The sequence below is a fragment of the Pongo pygmaeus genome, chromosome 12 (assembly GCF_028885625.2).
Source record: "Pongo pygmaeus isolate AG05252 chromosome 12, NHGRI_mPonPyg2-v2.0_pri, whole genome shotgun sequence".
NCBI lineage: Eukaryota > Metazoa > Chordata > Mammalia > Primates > Hominidae > Pongo > Pongo pygmaeus.
In genome coordinates, this window is record NC_072385.2 from 96,685,849 (window position 1) to 96,713,693 (window position 27,845).

At 41.8% G+C, this 27,845-nt stretch overlaps 1 protein-coding gene, 1 long non-coding RNA gene and 1 pseudogene across 2 annotated transcripts in view; 1 reads left to right on the forward strand and 2 right to left on the reverse strand.

The window, feature by feature from the left end:
• Positions 1-4,941: 4,941 nt before the first annotated feature.
• On the reverse strand, positions 4,942-8,819 carry LOC134737810 (uncharacterized). Its single transcript, XR_010123124.1, has 2 exons — positions 8,592-8,819; positions 4,942-6,028 (listed from the first exon to the last, which is right to left on the reverse strand). It is a non-coding gene; the product is annotated as an uncharacterized LOC134737810 (long non-coding RNA).
• A 74-nt stretch (positions 8,820-8,893) lies between these two features.
• The window catches only part of EIF2AK2 (eukaryotic translation initiation factor 2 alpha kinase 2), a 60,433-nt gene continuing 41,481 nt past the window's right edge, over positions 8,894-27,845 (forward strand). The window contains exons 1-8 of the mRNA XM_054473327.2: positions 8,894-9,031; positions 16,305-16,471; positions 17,505-17,639; positions 18,360-18,480; positions 23,607-23,755; positions 25,552-25,678; positions 26,724-26,800; positions 26,946-27,039. Coding sequence (XP_054329302.1) covers positions 17,521-17,639; positions 18,360-18,480; positions 23,607-23,755; positions 25,552-25,678; positions 26,724-26,800; positions 26,946-27,039 — 687 coding nt within the window. The 5' untranslated portion in view covers positions 8,894-9,031; positions 16,305-16,471; positions 17,505-17,520. The remainder of the gene's footprint in view (positions 9,032-16,304; positions 16,472-17,504; positions 17,640-18,359; positions 18,481-23,606; positions 23,756-25,551; positions 25,679-26,723; positions 26,801-26,945; positions 27,040-27,845) is intronic.
• LOC129030030 (ARL14 effector protein-like) lies at positions 16,023-16,956 on the reverse strand (annotated as a pseudogene).

The following is a 27,845-nucleotide window of genomic DNA, read 5'->3' on the forward strand; positions in this document are numbered from 1 at the left end:
GCCCCAACACTATGTCTGCCATCCAATAAAGATTTTTCAAGCATAAAAAGAAATAGGAAAACGTGACCCATATCCAGGAGTAAAATCAATTAATAGAAACAGATAAATGGCTGAAATGGTGGAATTAGCAGATAAATATCTTAAAAGAGCTACTAGGCCGGGCGCCGTGGCTCACGCCTGTAATCCCAGCACTTTGGGAAGCCGAGGCAGGCGGATCACGAGGTCAGGAGATCGAGACCATGGTGAAACCCTGTCTCTACTAAAAATACAAAAATTAACCGGGCACAGTGGCGGGCGCCTGTAGTCCCAGCTACTCGGGAGGCTGAGGCAGGAAAATGGCGTGAACCTGGGAGGCGGAGCTTGCAGTGAGCCGAGATCGCACCACTGCACTCCAGCCTGGGCGACAAAGTGAGACTCCATTTAAAAAAAAAAAAAAAAAAGGAGCTATTATACATTTTATAAATATGCTCAAATGGGTAAAAAAAAAAAAAAAAATGATGAGAAGAGAAATGGATAATGTAAGCAGACCCGAATGGAAGTTTTAGAGATGAAAAACACAATATCTGAAATAAAAAATACACTGGATGAATAAACAGTAGATTAGATGGAGAGGAAGAAAACACCAGGGAACTTGAAGACATAGCAGTAGAAACTATTCTAAATGAAGACAGGAAAAAAAAGACTACAGAAAAACATAAACAGAGCTTCAGTGACTTATGGGACAATATCAAGCAAATTTGCATGTCATTGGAATATCAGGAAAAGGAAAGAGGTACAGAAAAAAATGAAAAAATGATGACTGAAATTGTTCAAATTCAAATAACTATAAATCTGCAGATTCAAGAGGTTCAACAAACCCCAAGCTGAATAAACATAATGAAATGGCACCAAAACACACCCTAATGCAATTGCTGAACACCAGTGACAAAGAGGAATCTTTGAGGCAGCTAAAGAAAAAAGATGTTACATATGAAGAAACACATAAGAAATACAACAGACTTCGTATCAGAAACTATGCAAGATAGAAGGCAATAGAGTAATATCTTTGAAAGACTGAAAGAAAATCTCTGTCCACCTAGAATTTGATATCAGGCAAAAATATCTCTCAGAAAAGAAGATAAATACTTTTTCTGGCCAGGCGTGGTGGTTTACACCTGCAATCCCAGCACTTTGGGAGGCTGAGGAGGGCGGATCACTAGGTCAGGAGATTGAGACCATCCTGGCTAACACAGTGAAACCCTGTCTCTACTGAAAATACAAAAGCAAATTTAGCCAGGTGTTGTTGCAGGTACCTGTAGTCCCAGCTACTCGGGAGGCTGAGGCAGGAGAATGGTGTGAACCCAGGAGGCGGAGCTTGCAGTGAGCCAAGATCATGCCACTGTACTCCAGCGTGGGTGACACAGCAAGACTCCGTCTCAAAAAAAAAAAAAGATGAATACTTTTTCTGTCAAATAAAGCCTGAAAAAAAAATTTCCAACAGATATGCACTATAGAAATATTAGAAGTTCTTTAGACAGAAGGAAAATGATGCCAGATGGAAATTTGGGTCTACACAGAGGAATGAAGAGCATCAAAAATGGTGAATGTGTGGGTATGTATAAAATATACTTCCCCATGGCCAGGTGTGGTGGCTCATGCCTGTAATCCCAGCACTCTGGGAGGCCAAGGCGGGTGGATCACCTGAGATCAGGAGTTTGAGACCAGCCTGACTAACGTGGTGAAATCCTGTCTCTACTAAAAATACAAAAATTAGCCAGGTATGGTGGTAGGCACCTGAAATCCCAGCTCCTCAGGAGGCTGAGGCAAGAGAATCACTTGAGCCCAGGAGGCAGAGTTTGCAATGGGCTGAGATTGCCACACCAGTGCACTCCACACTCCAGCCTGGGTAACAGAGTGAAACTCTATCTAAAAAATCTGTCTTTAAAATCTCTTTAAAAGATAATTATCTATCTATTCAAAGCAAAAGTAATAACAATGTATTTTGGGGCTTATATATAGAAGTAAATCTATGACAACAATTAGACAAAGGATAAGGGAGAAGAAATAGAAGTATACTCTTGTACATTTTGGAAAGAAATTTGGTAGTTATTTGTGCATATACTTCACAATCCAGCAATTACATTCCTGGGTGTATATCTAAGAGAAACTCTTCCTTATTTGTATAAGGCAACATGAAGGAAAATCTTCATTGCAGCATTGTTTGTAAATAGTGAGAAATTTAAAAACAAAACTGAGAAGAATGGATAAGAAAATTTTGAAATATTAATAGAAATAAATATTCAGCAGTTAAATGAATTAGAGCTATGTATATTAAGTAAATATCTTTTTTAATTTTAATTTTATTTATTATGATTATTTTTTATCACCAGGCTGACCATGGTAAAGTAAATAACTCTTAAAATACATAAGAATTACTTAATCCATATGAGGTTTCTTTCTGGGGTGATGAAATGTTTCGAAACTAGACAGTGGTGATGGTTGCACAATATTGTGAATGTGCTAAGTTCCCCTGAATCATATGCTTTAAAAGGGTTAGGCTGGATGTGGTGGCTCACGCCTGTAATTCCAGCACTTTGGGAGGCTGAGGTGAGCGGATCACCTGAGGTCAAGGAGTTCGAGACCAGCCTGCCCAATATGGTGAAACCCCATCTCTACTAAAAATATGAAAAATTAGCCAGATGTGGTGGTGGGCACCTGTAATCCCAACTACTTGGGAGGCTGAGGCAGGAGAATCACTTGAACCCAGGAAGTGGAGGTTGGAGTGAGCCGAGATCGTGCCACCGCACTCCAGCCTGGGTGACAAGAGCAAAACTCTGTCTCAAAAAGAAAAAAAAAAAAGGTTAAAATGGTGAATTTTATGTTATGTGTATTTTACCACTTTCAGAAAAAAAAAAATGAATACAAAAAGCAAGTTTAAAACATACGAAGATTTTATTTTTAAAAATGAATGCATGCAGAGGTAATACCCTTTAAGTCATGAATGTGAATAACTTAAATGAGTGATTATCTCTGCTGAGAAGAGGAAGAGGAATAGCATCAGGGAGAGGAACACTGGGGCCTTCATCTGTCTCCCAATATTCATTCAACAAGGATTTGTTAAGCAGCATTTGACATAATGGATTACGCTTTCCTCCCAGAAAAAATTTTTTTCACTGGCTTGTAGGAGTCCACGTCTCTTGGTTTCCCTGTTAGCTGCTGCCTCTCAGTGTCCTTGCTAGTTCCACTCCTCCTCCATGGCCAGTCATTATCTTAGAACAAGGATCAGCAAACATTTTTTGTGAAGGGTCAGATAGTAAATATTTTCAATTTTACTGGTCATGCAGTTTCTGTCCCAGTGACTCAACACAACTCATCTTAGTGTCAAAGCAGCCAGAGACAATATATAAATGAATGAATGTGGTTGTGCACTAATAAAGCATTATTTACAAAAACAGGCAGCAGCCCAGTTTTGGCCCAGATCTGTTGTAGACAATGAAATAATTAGCGAATAAAACAGTCAAAAATCCCTGTCCATGTGACCTTACATGTCAGAGGAAGGAGACAACACAGACAATAAATCAATAAGTTCTATTATATCATAGAAGGCTGCAAGTGCCATGGAGGGGAAATGGAATGGAATGAGGGGGATAGGGAGTAACAACAGGGTGACAGTAATGATTGGAACTTAAATAGTGTAGTCAGGGGGCTTCATGAGCAAGTGACGTTTCAACAAGATCTGTGAGTTTTGCAGATATCTGAAGGATAAGGTTCCAGGCAAAAGGAAGAGCAAGTACAAAGGCACTGAGACAGTAGTATACCTGGCATTCTTGAAAAACCACAAGGAGGACAATGTAACTAGAGGAGAATGAAAGAGGGGCAGAGAAACAAGAGACGAGGTTAAAGTGGCAACCAGGGTGCAAGAAGTATAGTGTCTTGTAAGCCCTTGATGACTCTGGGCTTGACTTTCTTTCTTTCTTTTATTTCTTTCTTTTCTTTCTTTCTTTCTCTTTCTTTCTTTCTCTTTCCTTCTTTCCTTCCTTCCTTCTTTCTTTCTTTCTTTCCTTCCTTGCTTCCTTCCTTCTTTCTTTCTTTCTCTCTCTCTTTCTTTTTTTTTTTTTTGAGACAGTCTCGCTCTGTCGCCCAGGCCGGAATGCAGTGGCATGATCTCAGCTCACTGCAACCTATGCCTCCCAGGTTCAAGCAATTCTCCTGCCTCAGCCTCTGGAGTAGCTGGAACTATAGGCATGCACCACCATGCCCAGCTAATTTTTGTATTTTTAGTAGAGACAGGGTTTTGCCATGTTGGCTAGGCTGGTCTCAAACTCCTGGCGTCAAGTGATCCACCCACCTCGGCCTCCCAAAGTGCTGGAATTACAGCCATGAGCCACCATGCCCGGCCTTCTTGCTGTATTTTGCATGATGAAAGGGACAAGGCAGATCTCTGGGGCCTCTTATAAGAGCACCAGTTCCACCACCCAAAGGCCACACCTCCTAATACCATCACATTGGTGATTAGCTTTTAACTTATGAGTTTTAGGGAGGACACAAACATTCAGACCATAGCGATGATTTTATAATAATGTGCATGTGGGGACTATTGATAAGATTTTATAAGTAAGCAAGACAAATCACTAAAGCAGAAACATCTGAAGAAAAGAGCCACAAGCGATATGGCACAACATAAATATGGACCACTCTACAATTTCCAAAAGCAGGAATAACAGTTATTATTTTTCCTCTGCTAGTAAAAAGAGAATTAAGAATAATTGATACATACAAGATTCTTTTATTTGTGTCTGATTCGTTGCTTTACCATTATACATTTTGATCTAAAAGTCACTGTATTAAAAGAGATAGACTTATGGGATTGACTATAGGTCAATAACCATATTGATATTCACAAAGAGTTATGCAGTAAGGCCTGAGAAGCCCATGTGTATAAACTCACACATATCCTCCATTCCTGCTATCACAGCCTCTTTATTTGTTAAAACAAGCACAGGGATAGCTGGGGAAAAGGGTAACAGAAGTCTTCTTGCTCAACTGCTTCTCAAAAGCCTCTTTAGAAGTGGTTGCCTTTGGTGAACATTCAAAAGGGAGTCCAATATGCACACTCTGCCCATTCGAAGTGGTTCACTTACATCGTTTCCCTAGACCTCATCGTCAACCCTCTGATATCATTCCTTCCAACTCTCTGAACATCAGCTGCATTGCCAGCCACTGGCTCTGTACAAGCCACTGAAGGAGGGGCCTTTGGATCTTCTTGGGGTCTGTGGTTAGGAAGTAAGTGATAAGTGACTAGGTTCCATAAGATGAATCTATTCCAATATTCCTGACTCCCTAAGTATTTTTGATTTCTTTGTCTGCATTACTTGGCATTACATTTACATTTAGTGTGAGCTGCCACTAAGCTCGTATTATAGTAAACCAACTGGGCAAACTGGCTTAGCGTTCCCACTGCTAGAGGCAATACAACAACTTTTTTTCTTTCTTTTTTTTTTTTTTTCTTTTTTCTTGCTCTGTTGCCAGGCTGGAGTGCAGTGGCATGATCTTGGCTCATTGCAACCTCCGACTCCCTGGTTCAAGCGATTCTCCTGCCTCAGCCTCCCAAGTAGCTGGGATTACAGGCACATGCCACCACGCCCAGCTAATTTTTGTATTTTTAGTAAAGACGGGGTTTCACCATGTTAGCCAGGATGGTCTCGATCTCCTGACCTCATGATCTGCCCACCTCGGCCTCCCAAAGTGCTGGGATTACAAGCGTGAGCCACCACGCTCAGCCTCAACTCTCAACTTTCTTCATGTCATCTTTAGACTCATTGCCATGTCTATTTCTTGCTTTCTGTTGCTCTTTTGTTGTGTAAAGCACCTCCCCTCCATCGGATCTTGTCCATATCCTCTTGGGGCGCATTAGCATCTGATTCTAGTTCTGGGAGTGAAGGCACAGGTAGAGATAGGGTATTTGGAGAATCAGCACCTCCTTGCAGGGTGACTGTTTCATGCTCTTCAATGTAGGCTGTACTAGCCTTATCAGACAATGGTGGGAAGCCTGTGGAGACACGGCAGAATTTAGGAGGGCAGTGGCACTTGGATTCATTCAAATCCACCCAAATTCCCAGGGCTTCATTCTTTCACAATCAATGCCCTCAGTGTTCACAGAAGAGACCTGATGAGGCTGCAAATGAAAATTTATGTTGTAATTCTAGGCTGGGCGCGGTGGATCACGCCTGTAATCCCAGTACTTTGGAAGGCCGAGGCGGGGGAATCACTTGAGGTTAGGAGTTCCAAACCAGGCTGGCCAATATGGTGAAACCCCTTCTCTACTAAAAATACAAAAATTAGCTGGGTGTTGGCCGGGCGCGGTGGCTCACGCCTTTAATCCCAGCACTTTGGGAGGCCGAGACGGGTGGATCACAAGGTCAGGCGATCGAGACCATCCTGGCTAAGACGGTGAAACCCTGTCTCTACTAAAAATACAAAAATTAGCTGGGCGTGGTGGCAGGCGCCTGTAGTCCCAGCTACGCGGGAGGCTGAGGCAGGAGAATGGCGTGAACCTGGGAGGCGGAGCTTGCAGTGAGCCGAGATCGAGCCACTGCACTCCAGCCTGGGCGACAGAGCGAAACTCCGTCTCAAAAAAAAAAAAAATTAGCTGGGTGTGGTGACACACGCCTGTAATCCCAGCTACTTGGAAGGCTGAGGCAGGGAAATTGCTTGAGCCCGGGAGGCAGAGGTTGTAGAGAGCCAAGGTCGTGCCACTGCACTCCAGCCTGGGTGACATAGTGAGACTCTGTCTCAAAACAATTATATTGTAATTCTGGTACCTGCAGCACCAAGCTTTGCAGCTGAGAGCCCAGACGGTAGGGAGTTGGGTTCCTCAGGGAGCCCAATATGCTCACACTCTGCCCATTACAAGAGGTTCACCCATATCATATCATTCCCCTAGACCTCATCACCAACCCTCTGATATCATTCCTTCCAAATCTTTCCCCAGTAGAGAAGGCAGATTTTTACATCACCCCTGAGGCTACCTGAGATAGGAGGGTTTTCTGGTGCAGTCATAAAAGCTTGTGTCCTCTGATCATGCTTAAGCCTGTCCATTTTTCATTCTTTAAGCTCTCTCGGGCAGTTTCAGGGTCTCAAAAAGTCAGAAAAACTTGTCCTTGCTACTGCCATTGCTGCTGCTACAGCCACCCCACACCCACAAAGCTGACAAATGGACACCCAGCACTGTCAGGGTTTTCTTGTCACCTGGAAATGCCACAAAAAGATGGTTCTGCCTCATGTCTGCCTTCTAAACCTCCTGCCAGTGCTTTACATATAGGGGACTTAAGATATGCCCAGGACCTGAGCTACAAGGAAAGTGTAGATTTTAGTTGTTGATACCTTGCAATGCGGGGTTGTTGGGGGATGGAGAAGGGAGGCTGGAGTGGATGCCTGCCTAGGCATAATTTTTTTTTTTTTTTTTTTTGAGTTGGAGTCCCACTCTGTCACCCAGGCTGGAGTGTAGTGGCATGATCTCAGCTCACTACAATGTCTGCCTCCCAGGTTCAAGCAATTCTCCCTGCCTCAGCCTCTGGAGTAGCTGGGATTACAGGTGCCCGCCACCACGCCCAGCTAATTTTTGTGTTTTTTAGTAGAGACGGGGTTTTGCCATGCTGGCCAGGCTGGTCCTGAACTCCTGACCTCAGGTGATCCGCCTGCCTCGGCCTCCCAAATTTCTGGGATTACAGGCATGAGCCACCGTGCCAGCCTAGGCATAATATTTAATGTATATTTGAGGTCTGTCTTGGGACCACCTTCCTCTCTTATCCCAGCTAAGATATTGAGAGTACAGACTCCTGGTTATAATTCTAACTCCGCTGCTTACTACCTGTGTTAATCTAAATTCTCTGTGCCTCAATACTCATTAGTCACTGTGCCAATGACTCTGGAACTCTGTGTGACTCGGGGAGTGTGTCACAGTCCATCAGGTGAGTAGAATTTCTATAAATCGAGGACTACTGGTGTTGGACTATGGTAGGAAGCTCCCTGGGGTACTGTAGGGAGCAGGTGGCTCTATTTAGCAGCAGGACTGGCCCACAGGTGCTTTTACAGCGGCTGGCAAGTGTCTGCTCATGAATGAATGGATGGGTGGGAGCGGAGTGAAGGAGATTACTCCCCCAGGCCTCTCATCCCCAGGCTTGTAAAGGTGAGGGGGCCGCGGTGTGGCAAGAGGGAAAGAGTGCTTTGGTGTTTATAGGCCCCGACTTGAACTGAACCCCCTACTCCGGCCACGCTGGCTTCCTTGCTGTTCCTGGTGCACAGCCAAGCATCCTCCAGCCTCTAGGCATTTGCACTGCCTGTTTCTTCTTCCTGGAAAGCTTCTTCCCCAGATAACTGCATGGGGAAATCCCTCCCTTATCCTGCACTGCTTCCCATGCCAGCTTATCAGAGCAGCCTTCCTCAAACAACCTGCCTATACAAGAAAGCCCACTCTGCCCTTGCTGTTCCCCTTTCCACTACTTCGGTTTTCAACATAGTAGTTATTACCTGGTGACAGTTTTTTTTTCTTTTTTTTTTCCTTTTTTTTTGTGACAGATTCTCTCTCTGTCGCCAGGCTGGAATGCACTTACCAGCGGCAGGACCCCTGGGTGAGTTCATTTACTCAGTTTCCTCTGTTGTAGAATGGAGCTGGTAAGACCCATCTTCCCAACCCCACCCCAAATGTTTGTGTTGAGAGTAAGTAGAACCCTTGATTCCAGAACCTAGTGCGGCCAGCGCCACCTGCCCCAGGAGCCCCGGGGGCGGGGGATGGGGGTACGGGGTCTTGGCCGCGCAGGGGCTGCACGTGGGTGCCAAGCCCGCCCGCCAGTGCCGCCCCCCCGGTGCCTCCCGCGCGCACTCTGGATCCAGCGCCAATTTACCCCAATCCCGTAGCACTAGGGCTTGTGCGAGAGGGGGCCGGGCGGCTGCAGGGAAGGCGGAGTCCAAGGGGAAAACGAAACTGAGAGCCAGCTCTCCCGAAGCCGCGGGTCTCCGGCCGGCGGCGGCGGCGGCGGCGGCGGCGGCGCAGGTGAGCAGGGCAGGGGGCAGCCGAGGGAGCGCGGGGATCCGGGGCCAGGGGGCCACGTGCGAGGGGCTGCAGGCCCAGCCGGGGCGGGACTTGCCGATCCTGCGTCCCCAGCTCAGGACGCGGACGCTGATCCGAAGCCCCTGGCCGCGGCTAGGTCAGCACTGGGAGAGCAGGCCCAGGCCCGCAGCCCGGGTGTGGGGCCCTCCGTAAATCCAGGAAAAGGATCGTGGAGCGGGGTGGGGACTGAAAGCCATTTCCTTCCCGCGAATAATTTTTATCAGTGCAAGTAACAAATATTTCCCAGGCAGCAGTTGTGGGGCGGGGTCTAGTGGAAGACGAGCAGGCCTAGTGGCTTGACACACGGAAAATACGGAGGCCTGTAATACTCATAGACTGGATGAACAATCTTTGGCTAAAAACCTCTTACATGGAGACTTGCAGTAGTTTCCCAATTGCCTGGCCGCAGTTCCTGTTCCCACTCCGTCTCCTCACCCCCGAACCTCTACCGCCTACCTCTTCTCCACACCTCAGCAACTGGAATGTTCCTTTAAGTAAGAACCAGACTCTCCCCTGCTCCGACCTTCCCCGTAGCTTTCCTGTGTCATCAGAATCCTGTAAACATTTATTAAGGCTCACAGGCAAGGCCCTTCGCACCCACTACTCCGGCCACACTGGCTTCCTTGCTGTTCCTGGTGCACAGCCAAGCATCCTCCAGCCTCTAGGCCTTTGCACTGCCTGTTTCTTCTTTCTGGAAAGCTTCTTCCCCAGATAACTGCATGGGGAAATCCCTCCCTTATCCTGCACTGCTTCCCATGCCAGCTTATCAGAGCAGCCTTCCTCAAACAACCTGCCTATACAAGAAAGCCCACTCTGCCCTTGCTGTTCCCCCTTCCACTACTTCGGTTTTCAACATACTAGTTATCACCGGGTGACATTTTCTTTCTTTTCTTTTCTTTATTTATTTATTTTTTTTTTGAGACAGATTCTCTCTCTGTCGCCAGGCTGGAATGCAGTGGCGCGATCTGGGCTCACTGCAACCTCTGCCTCCCAGGTTCAAGCGATTCTCCTGCCTCAGCCTCCCAAGTAGCTGGGACTACAGGCGCCCACCACCACAGCCAACTAATTTTTTTATTTTTAGTAGAGACAGGGTTTCACCGTGTTGGCCAGGCTGTAGTCTGCTGGAACGGAAGTGGAGGCATAGCCAAAATAATTTCTGGGCATTAGTAAGACGGACAAATATTATATTTTAAGTGATTATGATGGAGGTTTCTTCCAGGTGAGTGAATAAGATGTAGAATCTGCTCCCCAAAGAGCTCACTAATTAGTTTAAAAAGCAGTCAGGGCTGTGATGAAGGTTAGGCAAGTTGGAGTGGCAAGCCCATACTAGCTGACCCTCCAGCATCAAAGAAGATTGTGTTGATCCTGGTAGATGAGTGGATATTGGTGGGTACAGAGAGAATGCAGATATTGCACTATAAATGTAGAGAAAAGCAGGTGACAAGTCCTGGATGGGGCATCTGGAGATATTTTGGTACTCACTCATTCATTATTGAGCCTGGTCCCTTACCTGTAGTAATTCATGCTCTATTTTGGAAAATAGTTAAATAAGCCATTTTAATAAAGGGGATGAGCACTGTGGAAGAGCCTGTGAAGGAGTGTGTGGGATTTTGAGCTGAAATCTGTAGGAAGTAGAAATTGACCAGGCCAAGACCGCAGAAGGAGTAGAGTCAAGGGCATTTTAGGAGGGAGCAGGTTGGACAGAGGCAGTTGGGAGTTCAGGAGAGAGTCCATGGTGGAAGTGTGCTTTTGAGAACCATCATTGTGTCTGTGGAATTTAAAGCCACAAACCTGGAGGTGATCACCAGGGGAGTGAGTCCAAGTAGAAAAGAGCAAGTCTAAGGACCGGGCCCAGTGATGCTAGAATATCTAGAAAAGGGGAAGTTAGAACCATAGAAAAGGTTAAAAAAAAATAGAAGAAAGGAAGTTGAAGATGAACCAGTAAAGGAGACAGTGCAATGGCACGATCTCAGCTCACAGCAACCTCCACCTCCTAGGTTCAAGCGATTCTCCTGCCTCAGCATCCCGAGTAGCTGGGATTACAGGCATGTGCCACCACCCTGGCTAATTTTGTATTTTTAGTAGAGATGGGGTTTCTCCATGTTGGTCAGGCTGGTCTTGAAGTCCCGACCTCAGGTGATCCACCCGCCTTGGCCTCCCAAAGTGCTGGGATTACAAGTGTGAGCCACCACGCCTGGCCACTGAATTGATGTTTTAAAAAGATCATGATGTGGCTGTATTAAAAAAGAAAACAGATAATAACAAGTGATGGTGAGGATGTGGAGAAATTAGAACCCTCGTGCATTGCCGGTGGAAATGTAACATGGGTGTAACCACTGTGGAAAACAATTTGGTGATTCATCACAAAGTTAAACAGAATTATCATGTGATTCAATTCCACTTATAGGTATATACCACAACTATTCAGAAGTAGGGACTTAAACAGATATATGTATACCAGTGTTCACAGCAGCATGATTCAAGATGGCCAAAAGGTTGAAATAACCAGTGTCCATTCATAAATGAATGCATAAACAAAATGTGGTATATATACACAATGGAATATTATTCAGCCTTAAAAAGGAAAGAAATTCTGACATATACTACAACATAGATGAACCTTGAAGACATTACGCTAAGTGAAATAACCAGACACAAAAGGACAAATATGTTTGATTCCACTTATATGAGGTACGTAGAACAGGCAAATTTATAGAGACAGAAAAGAGATTAGAAAATATAAAAAATTAACCAGGCATGGTGCCCGCGCCTATGGTCCCAGCTACTCGGGAGGCTGAGGTGGGAGGATCGCTTGAGCCCAGAGTTCGAGGCTGCGGTAAGCTGTGATCACACCACTGCACTCCAGCCTAGGCAACAGAGCAAGACTCTGTCTCAAAAAAAAAAAAAAATAAGAAGAGGTTAGCAGAGACTGAAAGGACTGGGAAATGGGGAGTTACTGTTTAATGGGTGCACACTTTCTATTTGGAAAGATTAAGAGTTGTGGATGTGGTGGCGGCTATACAACATTGTGAATGTACTTAAAGGCAGGGAATTAATACATTGGAAAAGAATACATTTCATGTTATGTGTATTTTATCACAATTTTAAAACAGAGAAAAAAAATCACAATGGTTGCAGGGTAGAGAAGGAATTGAAGTAGCTGTCGGAACTGGTTCTGAGATTCTCACAGCAATCCAGGAATGAGGTGGTGGTGGCTTGAACTAGGATGGTAAGTGTAGACATCTTTGAGAAGTAGAAAGATTTTGGTGACAGGACTTAGTTATAGATTAGAAGGCAGGGAGAGGAAATGTTAAGGATGCCTCCCAGATTGATGGCTTTCAGACTTGGATAGATGGTGGTGTCATTTCCTGTGAAAGGAAACTTCAAACCAGCTTGGCAGAAGATCATAAATGCAGTACAGGATATTTTGAGTTTAAAGTTCGTTCAAGATATTCAAGTGGAGAATTTGGATAGAGAGATCTGAAACTCAGAGCGGTTCATAAGGATTATGTAAACTTTAGAGGTAATGGCATATAGATGCTCATTGAAATCATGGACATGAAAGAAATCACCTTAAGGAGAAAGTATAGAGTGAAGAGAAGAGGATTGTTGGACCACGCCAGCATTTAGAGCTTACAAAGATTAAGGTGTGTTAAAAAGAGTGGCCTGGCCAGGCGTGGTGGCCCACACCTGTAATCCCAGCACTTTGGGAGGCTGAGGCTGGTGGATCACTGGAGCTCAGGAGTTGGAGACCAGCCTGGCCAACACAGGGAAACCTCAAAAATACAAAAATTAGCCGGGTGTGGTGGTGGGCACCTGTAGTCCCATAGTCCCAGCTACTTGAGAGGCTGCGGCAGGAAAATTGTGTGAACCTGGGAGGCAGATGTTGCAGTGAGCTGAGATCATGTTACTGCACTTCAGCCTGGGCAGTAGGCCCTGTCTCAAAACAAAAGGCCCTGTCTCAAAAACAAAAAACAGAAAGAGTGGCCCTGGAAGAAAGAAGATCAAAAGAGCTTTCCACGAAGAATTAAGAGGTTTACAGGATCTGATTTCTGTCTTTATGGATTTACCTATTCTGGAAGTTTCATATAAATGGGAATCATACAATATGTGTGAAATTTTATGTCTGGATTTTTCATTTTGCATAATGTTTTTGAGGTTTATCAATTTTTTTTTTTTTTTTTTGAGATGGAGTCTTCACTTTGTCGCCCAGGCTGGAGTACAGTGGCGTGATCTCAGCTCATTGCAAGCTCCGCCTCCCGGGTTCACGCCATTCTTCTGCCTCAGCCTCGCGAGTAGCTGGGACTACAGGCCCCTGCGCCTGGCTAATTTTTTGTATTTTTAGTAGAGACGGGGGTTTCACTGTGGTCTCGATCTCCTGACCTCGTGATCCACCTGCCTCGGCCTCCCAAAGTGTTGGGATTACAGGCATGAGCCATGGCGCCCGGCCTATCCATGTTGTAGCATGTATCAGTACTTCATTTCTTTTGTGACTGAATAATAATCCGCTGTGTAGATATATTTCACATTTTGTTCACCATTTATCCATTGATAGACACTTGGTTTGTTTCCACCTTTTGGCTTTTGTTAACAGTGCTGCTGTGTACATTCCTGTCTAAGTCTTTGTTTGAAAACCTGTTTTCCAATTCTTTGAAATACCTAGGAATGGAATTGCTGGGTTTTATGATAATTCAAAGTTTACCTTCTAGAGGAACCCCAGCAACCGTATTGGTTTACATTCCTATCAGCAATATTTGAGGGGTCCAGTTTCTCCGTGTCCTCACCAACACTGATTTTTTATTATTATTTCCTGATTATTATTATTATTGCCATACTAGTGGGTGTGAAATTGTATTTAGCTGTGGTTTTGAATTCCATTTCTTTAATGACTCATGATGTTGAGTATCTTTTCATGTGCTTATTGGCCATTTACATATTTTTGTTGGAGACAAGTCTGTTCAAGCCCCTTTGCCTATTTTTTTAATTGAGTGGTTTGTCTTTTTGTTGTTGAGCTGTAAGAATTCTTTATATATCTGGTTACTAGACCCTCATCAGATGTATGATTTGTAAATATTCTATTCTGTAGATTGTCATTTTATTTTCTTCATAGTGTCCTTTGATACACAAAAGTTTTTAATTTTGATGAAGCCCAGTTTATCTCTGTTTTCTTTTGTTGCTTGTGCTCTTGCTGTCATATCTAAGATTTTATCACCAAATCCAAAGTCATGAAGATCTACCCCATATTTTCTTCTAAGAGTTTTATAGTTTTGGCTTGTACATTTATATTTTATATCCTCTAAATTTTGTTTATAATTTAAATCATTGTATAGACTTGGTCCAGTGAGACTTATAAACAGAGGTCTTAATTTACTCAGTGGTTAAATTGTCCTAAAATTGATTTCTGCAAAATTCAGAGGGGAGATTTTTGGGATTTCATAGAGAAATCTATGTCCATACAGTTAAATCCTTCATGATTTCATACACTTCACTTTTTTTTAAGTATTAAAACTTTTTTATTTGAAGAATACGTGGGGAGAAGAGAAATATATTTCAGCACTTAGATATGTAGATTATTTCCAAAATAGTTTAGCACTCAACTAGTCAGTTCTATGTAAATCAGTTTTCCCCGAAGCACGCATTGTTCCCGGCTACAAGCGGTCCTCATTTTGCATGGTACTGTGGGACCATAAAAATGGCCATGCAAAGCAATCTTAATAATCAATGGGGAAAATGATGATTGTTCCATGACCTTTAAAATCCTGCTAAAATATTAAAAACTCTTAAGATCAGTTATAAGTGTAGAAAAAAATGCAGCAAAGTTTAAAAATATTTAGTACACTGTAATTTAAAACATTAGAAATAGAATTAAAGTGTTTTATTTCATTGTGAAGACTAAGCAGTTTGAATAGGGATTGCCTTTTTTTCTGCCAAGTAACTTATGATACTGAGTAAGCATCTTTTCTATTCATGGCAAACTGTCATACTCTTTTTAAGTTTGGGTCAGCTTCCAGCCTTTTATTGCTTATGCTTTCAATGTTGTGAAGTATTTCTGTATTCACATTAAATATTCTTTAGTGTTAAGTGTTTTTTTTTTTTTTTACCGTCACTTCCTCTGGGACATATTTATCTTTATTGCAATCACTTTTCTTATTTGTGTTGATAAGTTTGCCTTCACTAAGCTCCTATGAATGCACAGCAGCAAGAACAACATTCCCATGATCAGTGACTTCTTCTACAAATCCATTTATGTTTGATTCAAATTTCACTTCCAGTGTTATCATTTTTCATTGCTTTGCTGGACTTTCATCTTTGTTGGGCAGTTCTTTCAATTGTTCACTTCTAGAAAATGTCAAGTGGAGGGCAAAGAGACAGTGTAACTACGTGCTCTGCTGTGAGTGAACTGAATAACAGATGCACAGGGACCAACCACTGGAAGAATTTTAAAGAAGTAACACGACTGGTCACTGATCATGAAGCATATCTGTTATTTACATCGTGATTTGTAGACTGAAGAACTAGCAGAGAAGTTTGTACTTCCTGTAATTACTCAGAGTTATACCGTGCTAACTAAAATTTTAACCTAGGTTTAAACAACACCAGTTTCCTTACCAGTTTCCTTTCCTTCCTGGTAAGGAAACTGGTACTAAATCTAGGTCACTGAAATTTGTGCCCATGGGAACCGTGCAAATTGAGGACCTGCCTGCACCCTACATGTTTATATTGGTCCAGACAGGCTTAATGCTGACTACTGAGAAATAGGCTATCTGAATTTATATCAAACAGTGAATCTTAAAGCACCCAAGATGAAAAATTCGTGCACATTGAGGTGGTTTTAAAATCTTTGTCATTTGACAATCAAGCTTAAAATGTATTTTAGAGTAACAGAATTTTAGAAATAAAGACCTTTAAAGGCCCCATAGTTTGATACCACAGATTATCCAGCATGTTTATAATGAATTATTTCTCCTCCTTCAATTTCAGTTTGCTCATACTTTGTGACTTGCGGTCACAGTGGCATTCAGCTCCACACTTGGTAGAACCACAGGCAGGACAAGCATAGAAACATCCTAAGCAGTCTTCATCGAGGCATCGAGGTCCATCCCACTAAAAATCAGGAGACCCTGGCTATCATAGACCTTAGTCTTCGCTGGTATCACTTGTCTGTCTGAACCAGCAGTTGCATTTTTTTTAAGCCTTCTTTTTTCTCTTTTACCAGTTTCTGGAGCAAATTCAGTTTGCCTTCCTGGATTTGTAAATTGTAATGACCTCGAAACTTTAGCAGTTCTTCCATCTGACTCGGGTTTCCTTCTCTGGCGGTCTTCAGACTCAACATCCACACTTCCGTGATTATCTGTGTGCATTTTGGACAAAGCTTCCAACCAGGTACAAGCTGTCTTCTGAATTTTGCACTCAGAAAAGTGGCATCATCTAAGTCAATTACATGCAAATTTTTGGGGGCTAGTTTTTTGTGTATGTTAAATGGGTCACAACACGACTTCTGTAAATCCTCAAATCTGTCAATATAAATTTTTTCATGATGAAAGCAAATTGTATTGTTCCTAGAAAGTGTCATTCCAGTTCTAAGTTGAAGTAAAAGCATATCATTTGATGACGATTCTTGCAAAGTCTTAAAACCTGTATGACAAGTATAGTAGGTTTTATGGCACTCATTTGTTGTATGAAGCCGGACTCCAACTATTGATCCATCATTCTTGATTCTAGCATATTTTCCTTGTTTTATTTTGTCTAGAGATCTAGGTCACGGGCTGATCACCCTTAGCTTGAGCTCTCATCTGCCTGGCTTCGGGCAGGATCCACGTCCACACAGGCACATTCGCCTGCCCGTTCATTTCCCAGCCTGTCCCCATGCTACCACTCGCCTTCACTTATTATGTATACTCTAAACCTTTTTCTTCTCAACATAAAACATTTATAATCCTGCAGCCTTTTTACTTTTTTAAGCAGGTGGGCAAACATGTAGTTGATACTCAGTGGAAGCACAGAGCAGAGTTAAAGAGAAGGGCCCCCTTTCACTGACCAGTTGAGTTTTTTTTCTTTCTTTTATTTTTTAAAACAATTTCGAGATTGAGATGGGGTTTCGCCATGTTGCCCAGGCTGGTCTCGAACTCCTGAGCTCAGGTGATCCGCCCGCCTTGGCTGGGATTATCGGCATGAGCCACCACACCTGGCCAAGCTGAGTTTTTAAAGTAGAAAATTTTGGAGAAATTAACTTTATTGTGCAGTGAATGAGAAAGAAAGAACAGTTTTGAAAGAAAGTCTCTGCATTTATGTGGGACTGAGATGAGTCCTATAAAGGGGAGTCTCCCCAACCCCTCTGTCTCCTAAACTGCATTGGGAAACTCAGATTAAATATGTTCTGTGAGCATCACGCATTCAAATATCTCTTTCATTGTAGGATACGGGAAGAAGAAATGGCTGGTGATCTTTCACCAGGTTTCTTCATGGAGGAACTTAATACATACCGTCAGAAGCAGGGAGTAGTACTTAGATATCAAGAACTGCCTAATTCAGGACCTCCACATGATAGGAGGTAAGTTGCTTTAAAAAATGATATGGCAGCCATAAAAAAATGATGAGTTCATGTCCTTTGTAGGGACATGGATGAAGCTGCAAACCATCATTCTCAGCAAACTATTACAAGGACAAAAAACCAAACACCGCATGTTCTCACTCATAGGTGGGAATTGAACAATAAGAACACATGGACGCAGGAAGGGGAACATCACACACTGGGGACTGTTGTGGGGTGGGGGGAGGGGGGAGGGATAGCATTAGGAGATATACCTGATGCTAAATGACGAGTTAATGGGTGCAGCACACCAACATGGCACACGTATACATATGTAACTAACCTGCACGTTGTGCACAGGTACCTAAAACTTAAAGTATAATAATAATAAAATTTAAAAAAAAAGAAAAAAAAAGTTATGACCTTATAAATGTAAGCTGGGGGAATGGCAACTCTGGCACAACTTTGAGGTCAACACTTTTGTTTTTTGAGAGTGCTCTTGGCATAAAGTGGTAACCACGGTGGAGCCACAGATGACTCCAGAGAGAAAAGAGGGTAGAAACCTTTCCATGCTTCAACAAGACATGCTGCTTTACTGTTTGAGGTGACTGCTTAAATTCTATATTGAATGTAGATTCAAACCCTCAAAGGTAGTCATAGGAGGTAGTGATGACTAGAGCACTTGTTTTTAGATAGTGCGTGAGTAGTATAATATTTTATGAATATTCTCTTTGTAATCAGGTTTACATTTCGAGTTATAATAGACGGAAGAGAATTTCCAGAAGCCGAAGGTAGATCAAAGAAGGAAGCAAAAAATGCCGCAGCCAAATTAGCTGTTGAGATACTTAATAAGGAAAAGAAGGTGAGTGATTTCCATTTTTTCATAGTAAATGGGAACTTGCAAATAAATTTTCTATTCCTCTCTGTGAGAAAATACTTTCATACAGAGTAAAGCCATTCACACATTCCCTTACATTCAAGAGTTTGGTTCAGTCATTCACCCCATCTTCATTTCTATGAAACCCTGAGTGAGAGCCACACCTAGGACACCATGGGCAAAGCTGGATAATAGTTATTTAGAGTGTCAGCAGCAGTTAAATACTCTAAAGTTGAACAAATATGGAAAGGTGAGAAGTGTTCAGTGGGAAATGAGCTGACAGGTTCTGGGAGGAGTCCCCTCCACCTAATTGAGGAAGTACAGTAAAAAAGGAAAAAGAGATTAAAGTGATTGTAGGGAGAATAATGTACAGTGGTCACTCACTGTCTGCTGGGAATTGGTACCAGGACTCCCTGTAGATGCCAAAATTCACTGATGCTCAAGTCCTTTATATAAAATGGCATAATATTTGCATATAACCTATTTACATCTTCCCATATACAGTTATGTATTGCTTAACAAGGAGAATACATTGTGAGAAATGCACTTTTGGGCAATTTCCTCATTGGGCAAACATCATAGAGGTACTTACACAATCCTAAATGGTACAACCAGCACACACCTAGGCTGTGTAGTATAGCCTATTGCTCCTAGATACAAACCTGTACAGCATATTATTGTACTGAATACTGTAGCTAATTGTAACACAATGTTTAGTATTCATGTATCTAAACATATCTAAACATAGAAAAAGTACAGTAAAAATACAGTATAAAAGACAAAAGGCTGGGCTTGGTGTCTCACACCTGTAATCCTAGCACTTTGGGAAGCTGAGGCGGGTGGATCACCTGAGGTCAGGAGTTGAAAACCAGCCTGGCCAACATGGTGAAACCCTGTCTCTACTAAAAATACAAAAAATTAGCTGGGTGTGGTGGTGGACACCTGTAATCCCAGCTACTTGGGAGGCTGAGGCAGGAGAATTGCTTGAACCCGGGAGACGGAGGTTGCAGTGAGCCGAGGTTGTGCCACTGCACTCCAGCCTGGGGATCCTGTCTCAGAAAAAAAAAAAAAAGGCAAGCAAAAGTACACCCATATAGGGCACATACCATGCATAAATAGAGCTTACAGGACTGGAAGTTGCCCTGAGTGAGTCAGCAAGTGGGTGATGAGTGAATGTGAAGGCCTAGGGCATTATCGTGTACCACTGTAGACTTTATAAACACTGTATACATAAGCGACATTGATTTTATTTAAAATTTTTTTCTTCAATAATAAATTAACCTTAGCTTACTATAACTCTTTTACTTTATAAACTTCTTATTTTTAACATTTTCAGTCTTTCCAAATAACACTTAGCTTAAAACACAAACACGGCCAGGCGCGGTGGCTCATGCCTGTAATCCCAGCACTTTGGGAGGCCAAGGCAGGCAGATCACCTGAGGTCAGGAGTTTAAGACCAGCCTGGCCAACACGGTGAAACGCTGTCTCTACTGAAAATACAAAAATTAGCCGAGCGTGGTGGTGGGCGCCTGTAATCCCGGCTACTTGGGAGGCTGAGGCAGGAGAATTGTTTGAACTCAGGAGGTGGAGGTTGCAGTGAGCCGAGATCGTGCCACTGCATTCCAGCCTGGGCGACAAGGCGAAACTCCGTCTCAAAAAAAAAAACAAAACCCCACAAAACCACAAACACATAGTATGGCTGTACAAAAATATTTTGTTTCTTTACATGTTTATTCTATAAGCTTTTTTCTATTTTTAAAATTTAAAATTTTTTTTTTTAACTTTTAAACTTTGTTGTAAAAAATTAAATCATGGTTGGGCACAGCGGTTCATGTCTGGGGTGTCGAGGAGCCATGATTGTGCCACTGTACACCAGCCTGGGTGACAGAGCGAGACCCTGTCTCAAAACAAAACAAAAAAAAGGCTGGGCATGGTGGTTCATGCCTGTAGTCCCAGCACTTTGGTAGGTCAAGGTAGGTGGATCACTTGAATTTGGCAGTTTGAGATTAGCCTAGGCAACATGGTGAAACCCTGTCTGTACTAAAAATACAAAACATTAGCTGGGCTTGGTGGCATGTGCCTGTAGTTCCAGCTACTCAGGAGGCTAGGCAGGAGGATCATGTGCCTGAGAGGTCAGGGCCGCAGCGAGCTGTGATCTTCTGACTGCACTCCAGCCTGGGCGATAGAGCAAGACCCTGTCTCAAAAAAAAAAAGAAAGAAAAAAAAATTACAACACAAACACACACATCAGCCTAGGCCTACACAGCGTCAGGATCGTCTACATTACCGTCTTCCACCTCCACATTTTGTCCCTCTGGAAAGTGTTCAGGAGCAATAACATACATGGAGCTGTCATCTGCTATTGTAGCAATTCCTTCTTTTGAATTACCTACCGAAGGACCTGCCTGAGGCTGTTTACAGTTTACTTTTTTTTTTTTTTTAAGTAGAAGGAGTACCTTCTAAAATAATGATAAAAAAAGTATAGTAAATATATAAACCAGTAACAGTTACTTATCATTATCCAGTATTATGTACTGTACATAATTGTATGTGCTAGACTTTTTTACAAGACTGTAGAACAGTAGGTTTGTTTACAGCAGTGTCACCACAGATGTGTGAGTAATGCATTGTGCTGTAACCCAGGAGTTTGAGATTAGCCTGGGAAATATGGCGAAACGCTGTCTGTACTAAAAATACGAAAAATTAGCCATTACAGTGGCTATGACCTCACTAGATGACAGTAATTTTTTAGCTCCATTATAATCTTATGGGACCACTGTCATATATGCAGTCCATTGTTGACCAAAATGTCATTATGTAGTACGTGATTATCCTTTAGATCATCTCTAGGTTACTTATAATATCTCTAATACAATGTAAATGTTATGTAAATAGTTTTTGTTGTTGTTGTTGTTGTTGTTTTTTGAGACAGGGTCGTACTCTGTCACCCAGGCTGGAGTGCAGTGGCATGATCAAGGCTCACTGTAGCTTCAATCTCCCCAGGCTCAGGTGATCCTCCCACCTCAGCATCCCGACTGGCTGGGACTACAGGCATGAGCCACCACACCTGGCCAATTTTTGTATTTTTTGTGGAGATGGAATCTCACTATGTCGCCCAGGCTGGTCTTGAACTCCTGGGCTCAAGCAATCTGCCCACCTCAGCCTCCCAAAGTGCTAGGATTGCAGGCATGAGCCACCACACCCAGCTATAAGTAGTTGTTATGCTGTATTGTTTAGGGAATAGTGACAAGAAAAAAAATCTGAATATATTTAGTACAGATGCAACCATCATTTTTTTTCCAAATATTTTTGATCCGTGATTGGTTGAATCCAGGGATTTGAAACCCGTGGATATAGAGAGCCAAGTGTTTACAGAGAGCAGATAATGGAGAACCAATATACATGTGACTGGTATCCCTGAAAATAAGAACAGAGTAAATAGTACAGAAGAAAATGATCTGAAGAGATTTCAGCAGAAAATGTTTATGAAATAAAGAAAGACTTGACTGCAGATTAAAACAACTTAATAGATACAGGAAAATTTAGAACCACCCAGACCAACATTGATTCTTTTTTTTTTTTGAGACAGTCTCGCTCTGTTGTCCAGGCTGGAGTGCAGTGGCACAATCTCGGCTCACTGCAACCTCCGCCTCCTGTGTTCAAGCAATTCTCTGCCTCAGCCTCCTGAGTAGCTAAGATTACAGGCACCCACCACCACGGCCAGCTAATTTTTTGGCATTTTTAGTAGAGACAGGGTTTCACTATGTTGGCCAGGCTGGTGTTTAACTCCTGACCTCGTGATCCACCCGCCTCGTTCTCCCAAAGTGCTGGGATTACAGGCGTGAGCCACCGTGCCCGGCCCCAACATTGATTCTTATGAAGGTACTGTGCTCCAGAGATGAGGAAATAATTTTATAAGCATCTAGAGAGAAGAAGAAAACTATGTAAAATGTAAAAATTTTTAAAGTTTCATGCTGTGCACAGCAACATTATAAACCAGGAGATAGTGTAGCAATGCTTATAAAATAAGACACGAAGTAATTTACATTTTAGACAACAGAGGGCCATTCTCAGATTTGGAAAATTTTGGGAAAATTTAGGTTTCAAGATTCTTTCTTGAAAAATCTACTTAAAGATACCCTTCTAACCAATTTTTTTTTAAATCAAGCAAAATTACAAATTATAATTATTAATGAAGTAGAAAATTGAGTCAAGAAGTTAGAAAAAAAAAACCAGAATGTTTTACCCCCAAAAAGCAGAAGAAAGAAAATAACAATGGTTGAAATTACTATAAAAGAAATAAAAAATAAAAAAAAGTAAAGATCAATAAAACCAAAAGCTAGTTTTTTGACAAGATTAATAAAATAGCAAAACTCAGCCGGGTGTGGTGGCTCACACCTCTAATCCTAGCATTTTGGAAGGCTGAGGCGGGCAGATAACTTGAGCTTAGGAGTTCGAGAACAGCCTGGGCAATATGGCCAAACCCTGTCTCTACAAAAAATTCAAAAAAATTACCCGGGCATGATGGTGTGTGCCTGTATTTCCAGGTACTTGTGAGGCTGAGACAAGAAGATGGTTTGAACTCAGGAGGTCAAGGCTGCAGTGAGCTGAGGTTGCACCACTGTGCTCTAGCCTAGGTGACAAAGTGACACCCTGTCTCAAAAAAATTAAAAAAATAAAATACCAAAACTTTGGACAAGATTTTTGTCAGACTAAGAAAAAAAGGTAGAGATAACAATAGTAGAAATGATGCTATTATATTCATCTTTTTCATTAAGTTGTGATCTAGTATACAGCTTTACCGTAATATCTCTTGCCTTGTTTTTTGAGATTAGAAAGGATATAACAAGCTAGAAAGTGTTATAGTACTTTTCAAGGACAAACAAGAAAAAGTGACTTCTTTCCTATTGTTAAAATCTATCTTTGTAGATTTTTTTCTGGTAGAGGGAGATAGACAGTCACACTTTTGCTCCAGGTAATATAGTAGGAAAATATATAACATCCAAGTTGTCTTTCAAATTGCTCATTTAGTAATTTTATTAGAAGAATGATTTTGAAAAGGTTAAATCTTTGTTGTCATTTATATTAAACAGGAATTTTTTTCTTTGTAGGCAGTTAGTCCTTTATTATTGACAACAACCAATTCTTCAGAAGGATTATCCATTGGGAATTACATAGGCCTTATCAATAGAATTGCCCAGAAGAAAAGACTAACTGTAAATTATGAACAGTGTGCATCGGGGGTGCATGGGCTAGAAGGGTAAGACATAATTTGGCTTTTCTTTCTGTTTCATTGTATCTAAGCAATAAAGTTGGTTTATTTTCATGTCTAATTTTCCACAAATATGTGTCCTTTTAAGCATTCTATATGCAAGGTTTTACGTGATTGATAAGTAATTGGATTTATAATTTGTAATTAAAATGCTTAATTGCTGAAGCCATGGAACCCATTTACCATAATTGATCAAATTAGGGTAATCCTTTATTTCAGAGAAGTAGCTGGATGGTTTAGTCTGTGGAACACCCAAGAGAGTACAGGGTGCCACTGCTCGAAGAATGCAGAAATCTTTTCATCATTGAGGACATGATGGTGGTAACTGTCTGAAAACCTCTCTGCCACATGTGTAGAATCACTCTTCACCCTTGTCAGATCAGGGAGCTCTTTGTCCAGGTATTTGTCCTTCAAATTTGATTAAATGAGCAAATACCATGTATCAGAAGGAATGAGATTTAGCCCTAGACTATGAGGAGACCGGGATTTGAGGGATCTGATCAGACAGATGAACTAGAGTTTCAAAGTTACTGAGAACATCACCAGTGAGCTAAGATGTGTGGAAAGGAGGATAAAGAATGGATTGGAACTAAAAAAAGCAGAAATCAAATGAGTATGAGGTGATTGTTTTTCAACTACAACCAACCAGTTAAAGAGAAAGAAGAAAAAAAAAATCTACATGGCAAATAGTTCAAATCATCACTTTAGGATACAGTTCTATGAATTGACTCAGCTATTTACAGTCATGGCTTTTGAGCCAAAACCAGGAAGAGAAAAATGTTATAGTATTCATTGGAATGAAATAGTCAAAAGTGAATCTGTGGGTCAATCTCAATAATTAAGAGACGATTTTATTTTCTGTAGCTCACTTTTTTGGTTTCTTTAAATTATGCTAACATTAGATACCTAAAAGAAAGAAGAAATCTGTTTGCAGGGGGGCAGTGTCTGAAAATAATAGGAGCTATAGAAATGATCCAGTCACTCAACCCAGCTATTTAATTCAGGGTCTAGCAGGGAAGACTCACCCTGTTTGGATGTGTTTCTCTCGATGGCTTCTAACAGAAACATAAAGGAAAAGGAGTTCAAATACTGGAATCATTTTGCAGTAATAGATAGTAACTCTGTGATATAAATTGCCATGTCCATTGTTTTATCCCTTAAAAATAGTTTTTATATAATTGTCCAAGTATCCTTGCCTAACCACAAATGTCCTTACATCTAATAGGAGGAGAGTGTGCACTTTAGTATAGGGAATCTGCACTGTGGGGATTTTCTCAAATTTTTGTGCACATGAGCAGATGGCAGACAATGTTGAAGTTAGAGCAGAATCCATGCTTTCCTCTTCCCCTACACTGTAACCTCATATCTTCTCCTATGGAAGCCTACTTTCTCTGCTGGCTTTTTCCTTCCCATTTGAGCACCTCTGAAAAAATTCACTGGATCTCTTTCTTTCTTTTCTACCTCCATATCTTTTGACCTTTGGGGAATTAAAAAAAAAAAAATCACCACTTAGTGCCTTTGTGCCAGATTTTTCAGCAAAGCAACAAAAAATTAGAAATTGCCTGGAAAATGCAAGCTCAGATGTCAGCTGATCCTGGGTATTCAGAGAAATTGGTCAGGCATGTTACTGAGGGTTTAAATTATGCAAGATATGAACTATAAATCTATCTAATAAATTGGTGTTATCTTAAGATCTCTGTTAATATGTTATTTTTTTTTGAATCGTAAGTTGGATTTGCTATATTTTTCATGTTTGGATAAGTACCTTCTATGATTTCTCCTAGATTTCATTATAAATGCAAAATGGGACAGAAAGAATATAGTATTGGTACAGGTTCTACTAAACAGGAAGCAAAACAATTGGCCGCTAAATTTGCATATCTTCAGATATTATCAGAAGAATCCTCAGTGGTACGTATTGCCTTTGGATTAAATTTTTATGTTTTAAAATTCCCTCTGAAGTTGACTTGAGGTTAGACTGTGTTTACATTATGCCAAGACAGCCAGTGATTTAGCAAAATGATTCCTCCATTCTGTATCGTACCGATGAGCCATGCACCATGGGGCCATGAGGCCTCAGAGGGATAAAATTTCTGGTGGCAACTCAGGGTGGTTTTTAAACTCCAGACCAGGCTGGGTGTGGTGGCTTACACCTGTAATCCCAGCACTTTGGGAGGCCAAGGCAGGTGGGTCTCCTGAGCTCAGGAGTTTTTTGTTTTTTTTTTTTTTGAGATAGAGTCTTGCTCTGTTGCCCAGGCTAGAGTGCAGTGGCACGATCTTGGCTCATTGCAACCTCCGCCTCCTGTGTTCAAATAATTCTCCTACCTCAGCCTCTTGAGTAGCTGGGACTACAAGCGCCTACTACCGTGCCCGGCTAATTTTTTATTTTTAGTAGAGACGGGGTTTGACTATGTTGGCCAGGCTGGTCTCGAACTCCTGACCTCATGATCCACCCTCCTCGGCCTCCTAAAGTGCTGGGATTACAGGCTTGAGCCACCGCACCCGGCCGAGCTCAGGAGTTTGAGACCGCCTGGCCTGGGCAACATGGCAAAACCATGTTGCTACAAAAAAAAAAAAAAAAAAATTAGACGGGTGTGGTGACATGTACCTGTAGTCCTAGCTACTCAGGAGGCTGAGGCGGGATGATTGCCTGAGCCTGGGAGGTGGAGGTTGCAGTCAGCCAAGATCTTGCCACTGCACTTCAACCTGACAACAGAGCCAGATCCTGTCTCAAAAGAAACAAACAAACAAAATATCTGCCCTGTGATCCAGAAAAGTAAAATAAAAAAGAAAATCCAGACCAAACATCCAAAAAAATGTTATTAATCTTGTAATTGTTTATGGTTGTGGATTTGGTAAATGTGTTGAAATAAATGTGATAGTACACAGAAACTGAGCCTCTATAGAAAAATAATTAGTTGCATTTAAGCCTACTAAGGGACACTTTTTCTTTCAGAAATCTGACTCCATGTCCTCTGGTTATTTTGCTGCTACGTGTGACTCCCAAAGCAACTGTTTAGTGACCAGCACACTGTAAGTGTAGACAAACAATTGAGATATTTAACATATTCATATTTCTGTCTGAAAGAGAAATTTTTATGTTTAAGGAGAATTTAGGGAAAGAAATAAATGATAAAAACAGAATTAATAAACTAATAGTTACACCCTTTTCTTCTAGTGGTTCTGAATCATCATCTGAAAGTGACTTCTCAGCAGATACATCAGAGATAAATTCTAACAGTGACAGTTTAAAGAATTCTTCGTCGCTTATGGTATCGTATTAGTCTCGAAGCTTCCTACTTATTTTTCTGTGCATTTGCTCATTTAAAAATAACTTCCAGTATTCCACCATAATTTTTATATTTTTTATCTTATGCACTCTTACTAAATGATAATACCTCAGTAGACTTTTTTTTTTTTTTTTTTTGAGATGGAGTCTCCCTCTGTCAGCCAGGCTGGAGTGCAGTGGTGAGATCTTGGCTAATTGCCACCTCCGCCTCCTGGTTCAAGTGATTCTCCTACCTCTGCCTCCCGAGTAGCTGGGATTACATGCGTGTGCACCACACCTGGCTAATTTTTGTACTTTTAGTAGAGATGGGGTTTCACCATGTTGGTCAGGCTGGTCTCGAACTCCTGACCTCGTGTTCTGCCCACCTCGGCCTCCCCAAGTGCTGGGATTACAGGCATGAGCCACCGCGCCCGGCTCGGCAGCTTTTTGACTCTTTTTAAAATTAAGTTCCATTCCTCACCCTTCCACACGTCACTTCTGTCTTTCCTCACTCACCCTTATATTTTAATATATTCCTATGATTTTGCTTTTCTCTCCTACCAATGGGATAATATTTAAAGATTCACTAATATAGTTTGTTTCTGTTTTTAAAAATTAGAATTAAACTTAACATTAAAAGTAAACTTGAAATCAGATAATTTTTTAGGCTGGTGCAGTGGCACATGCCTGTAGTCTGCAGCACTTGAGAGGCCAAGGTAGGAGGATCGCTTTAGCCCAGGAGTTTGAGACCAGCCTAGGCAACATAGTGAGACCCCCATCTCAAAAACAAACAAACAAACAAAAACCAGA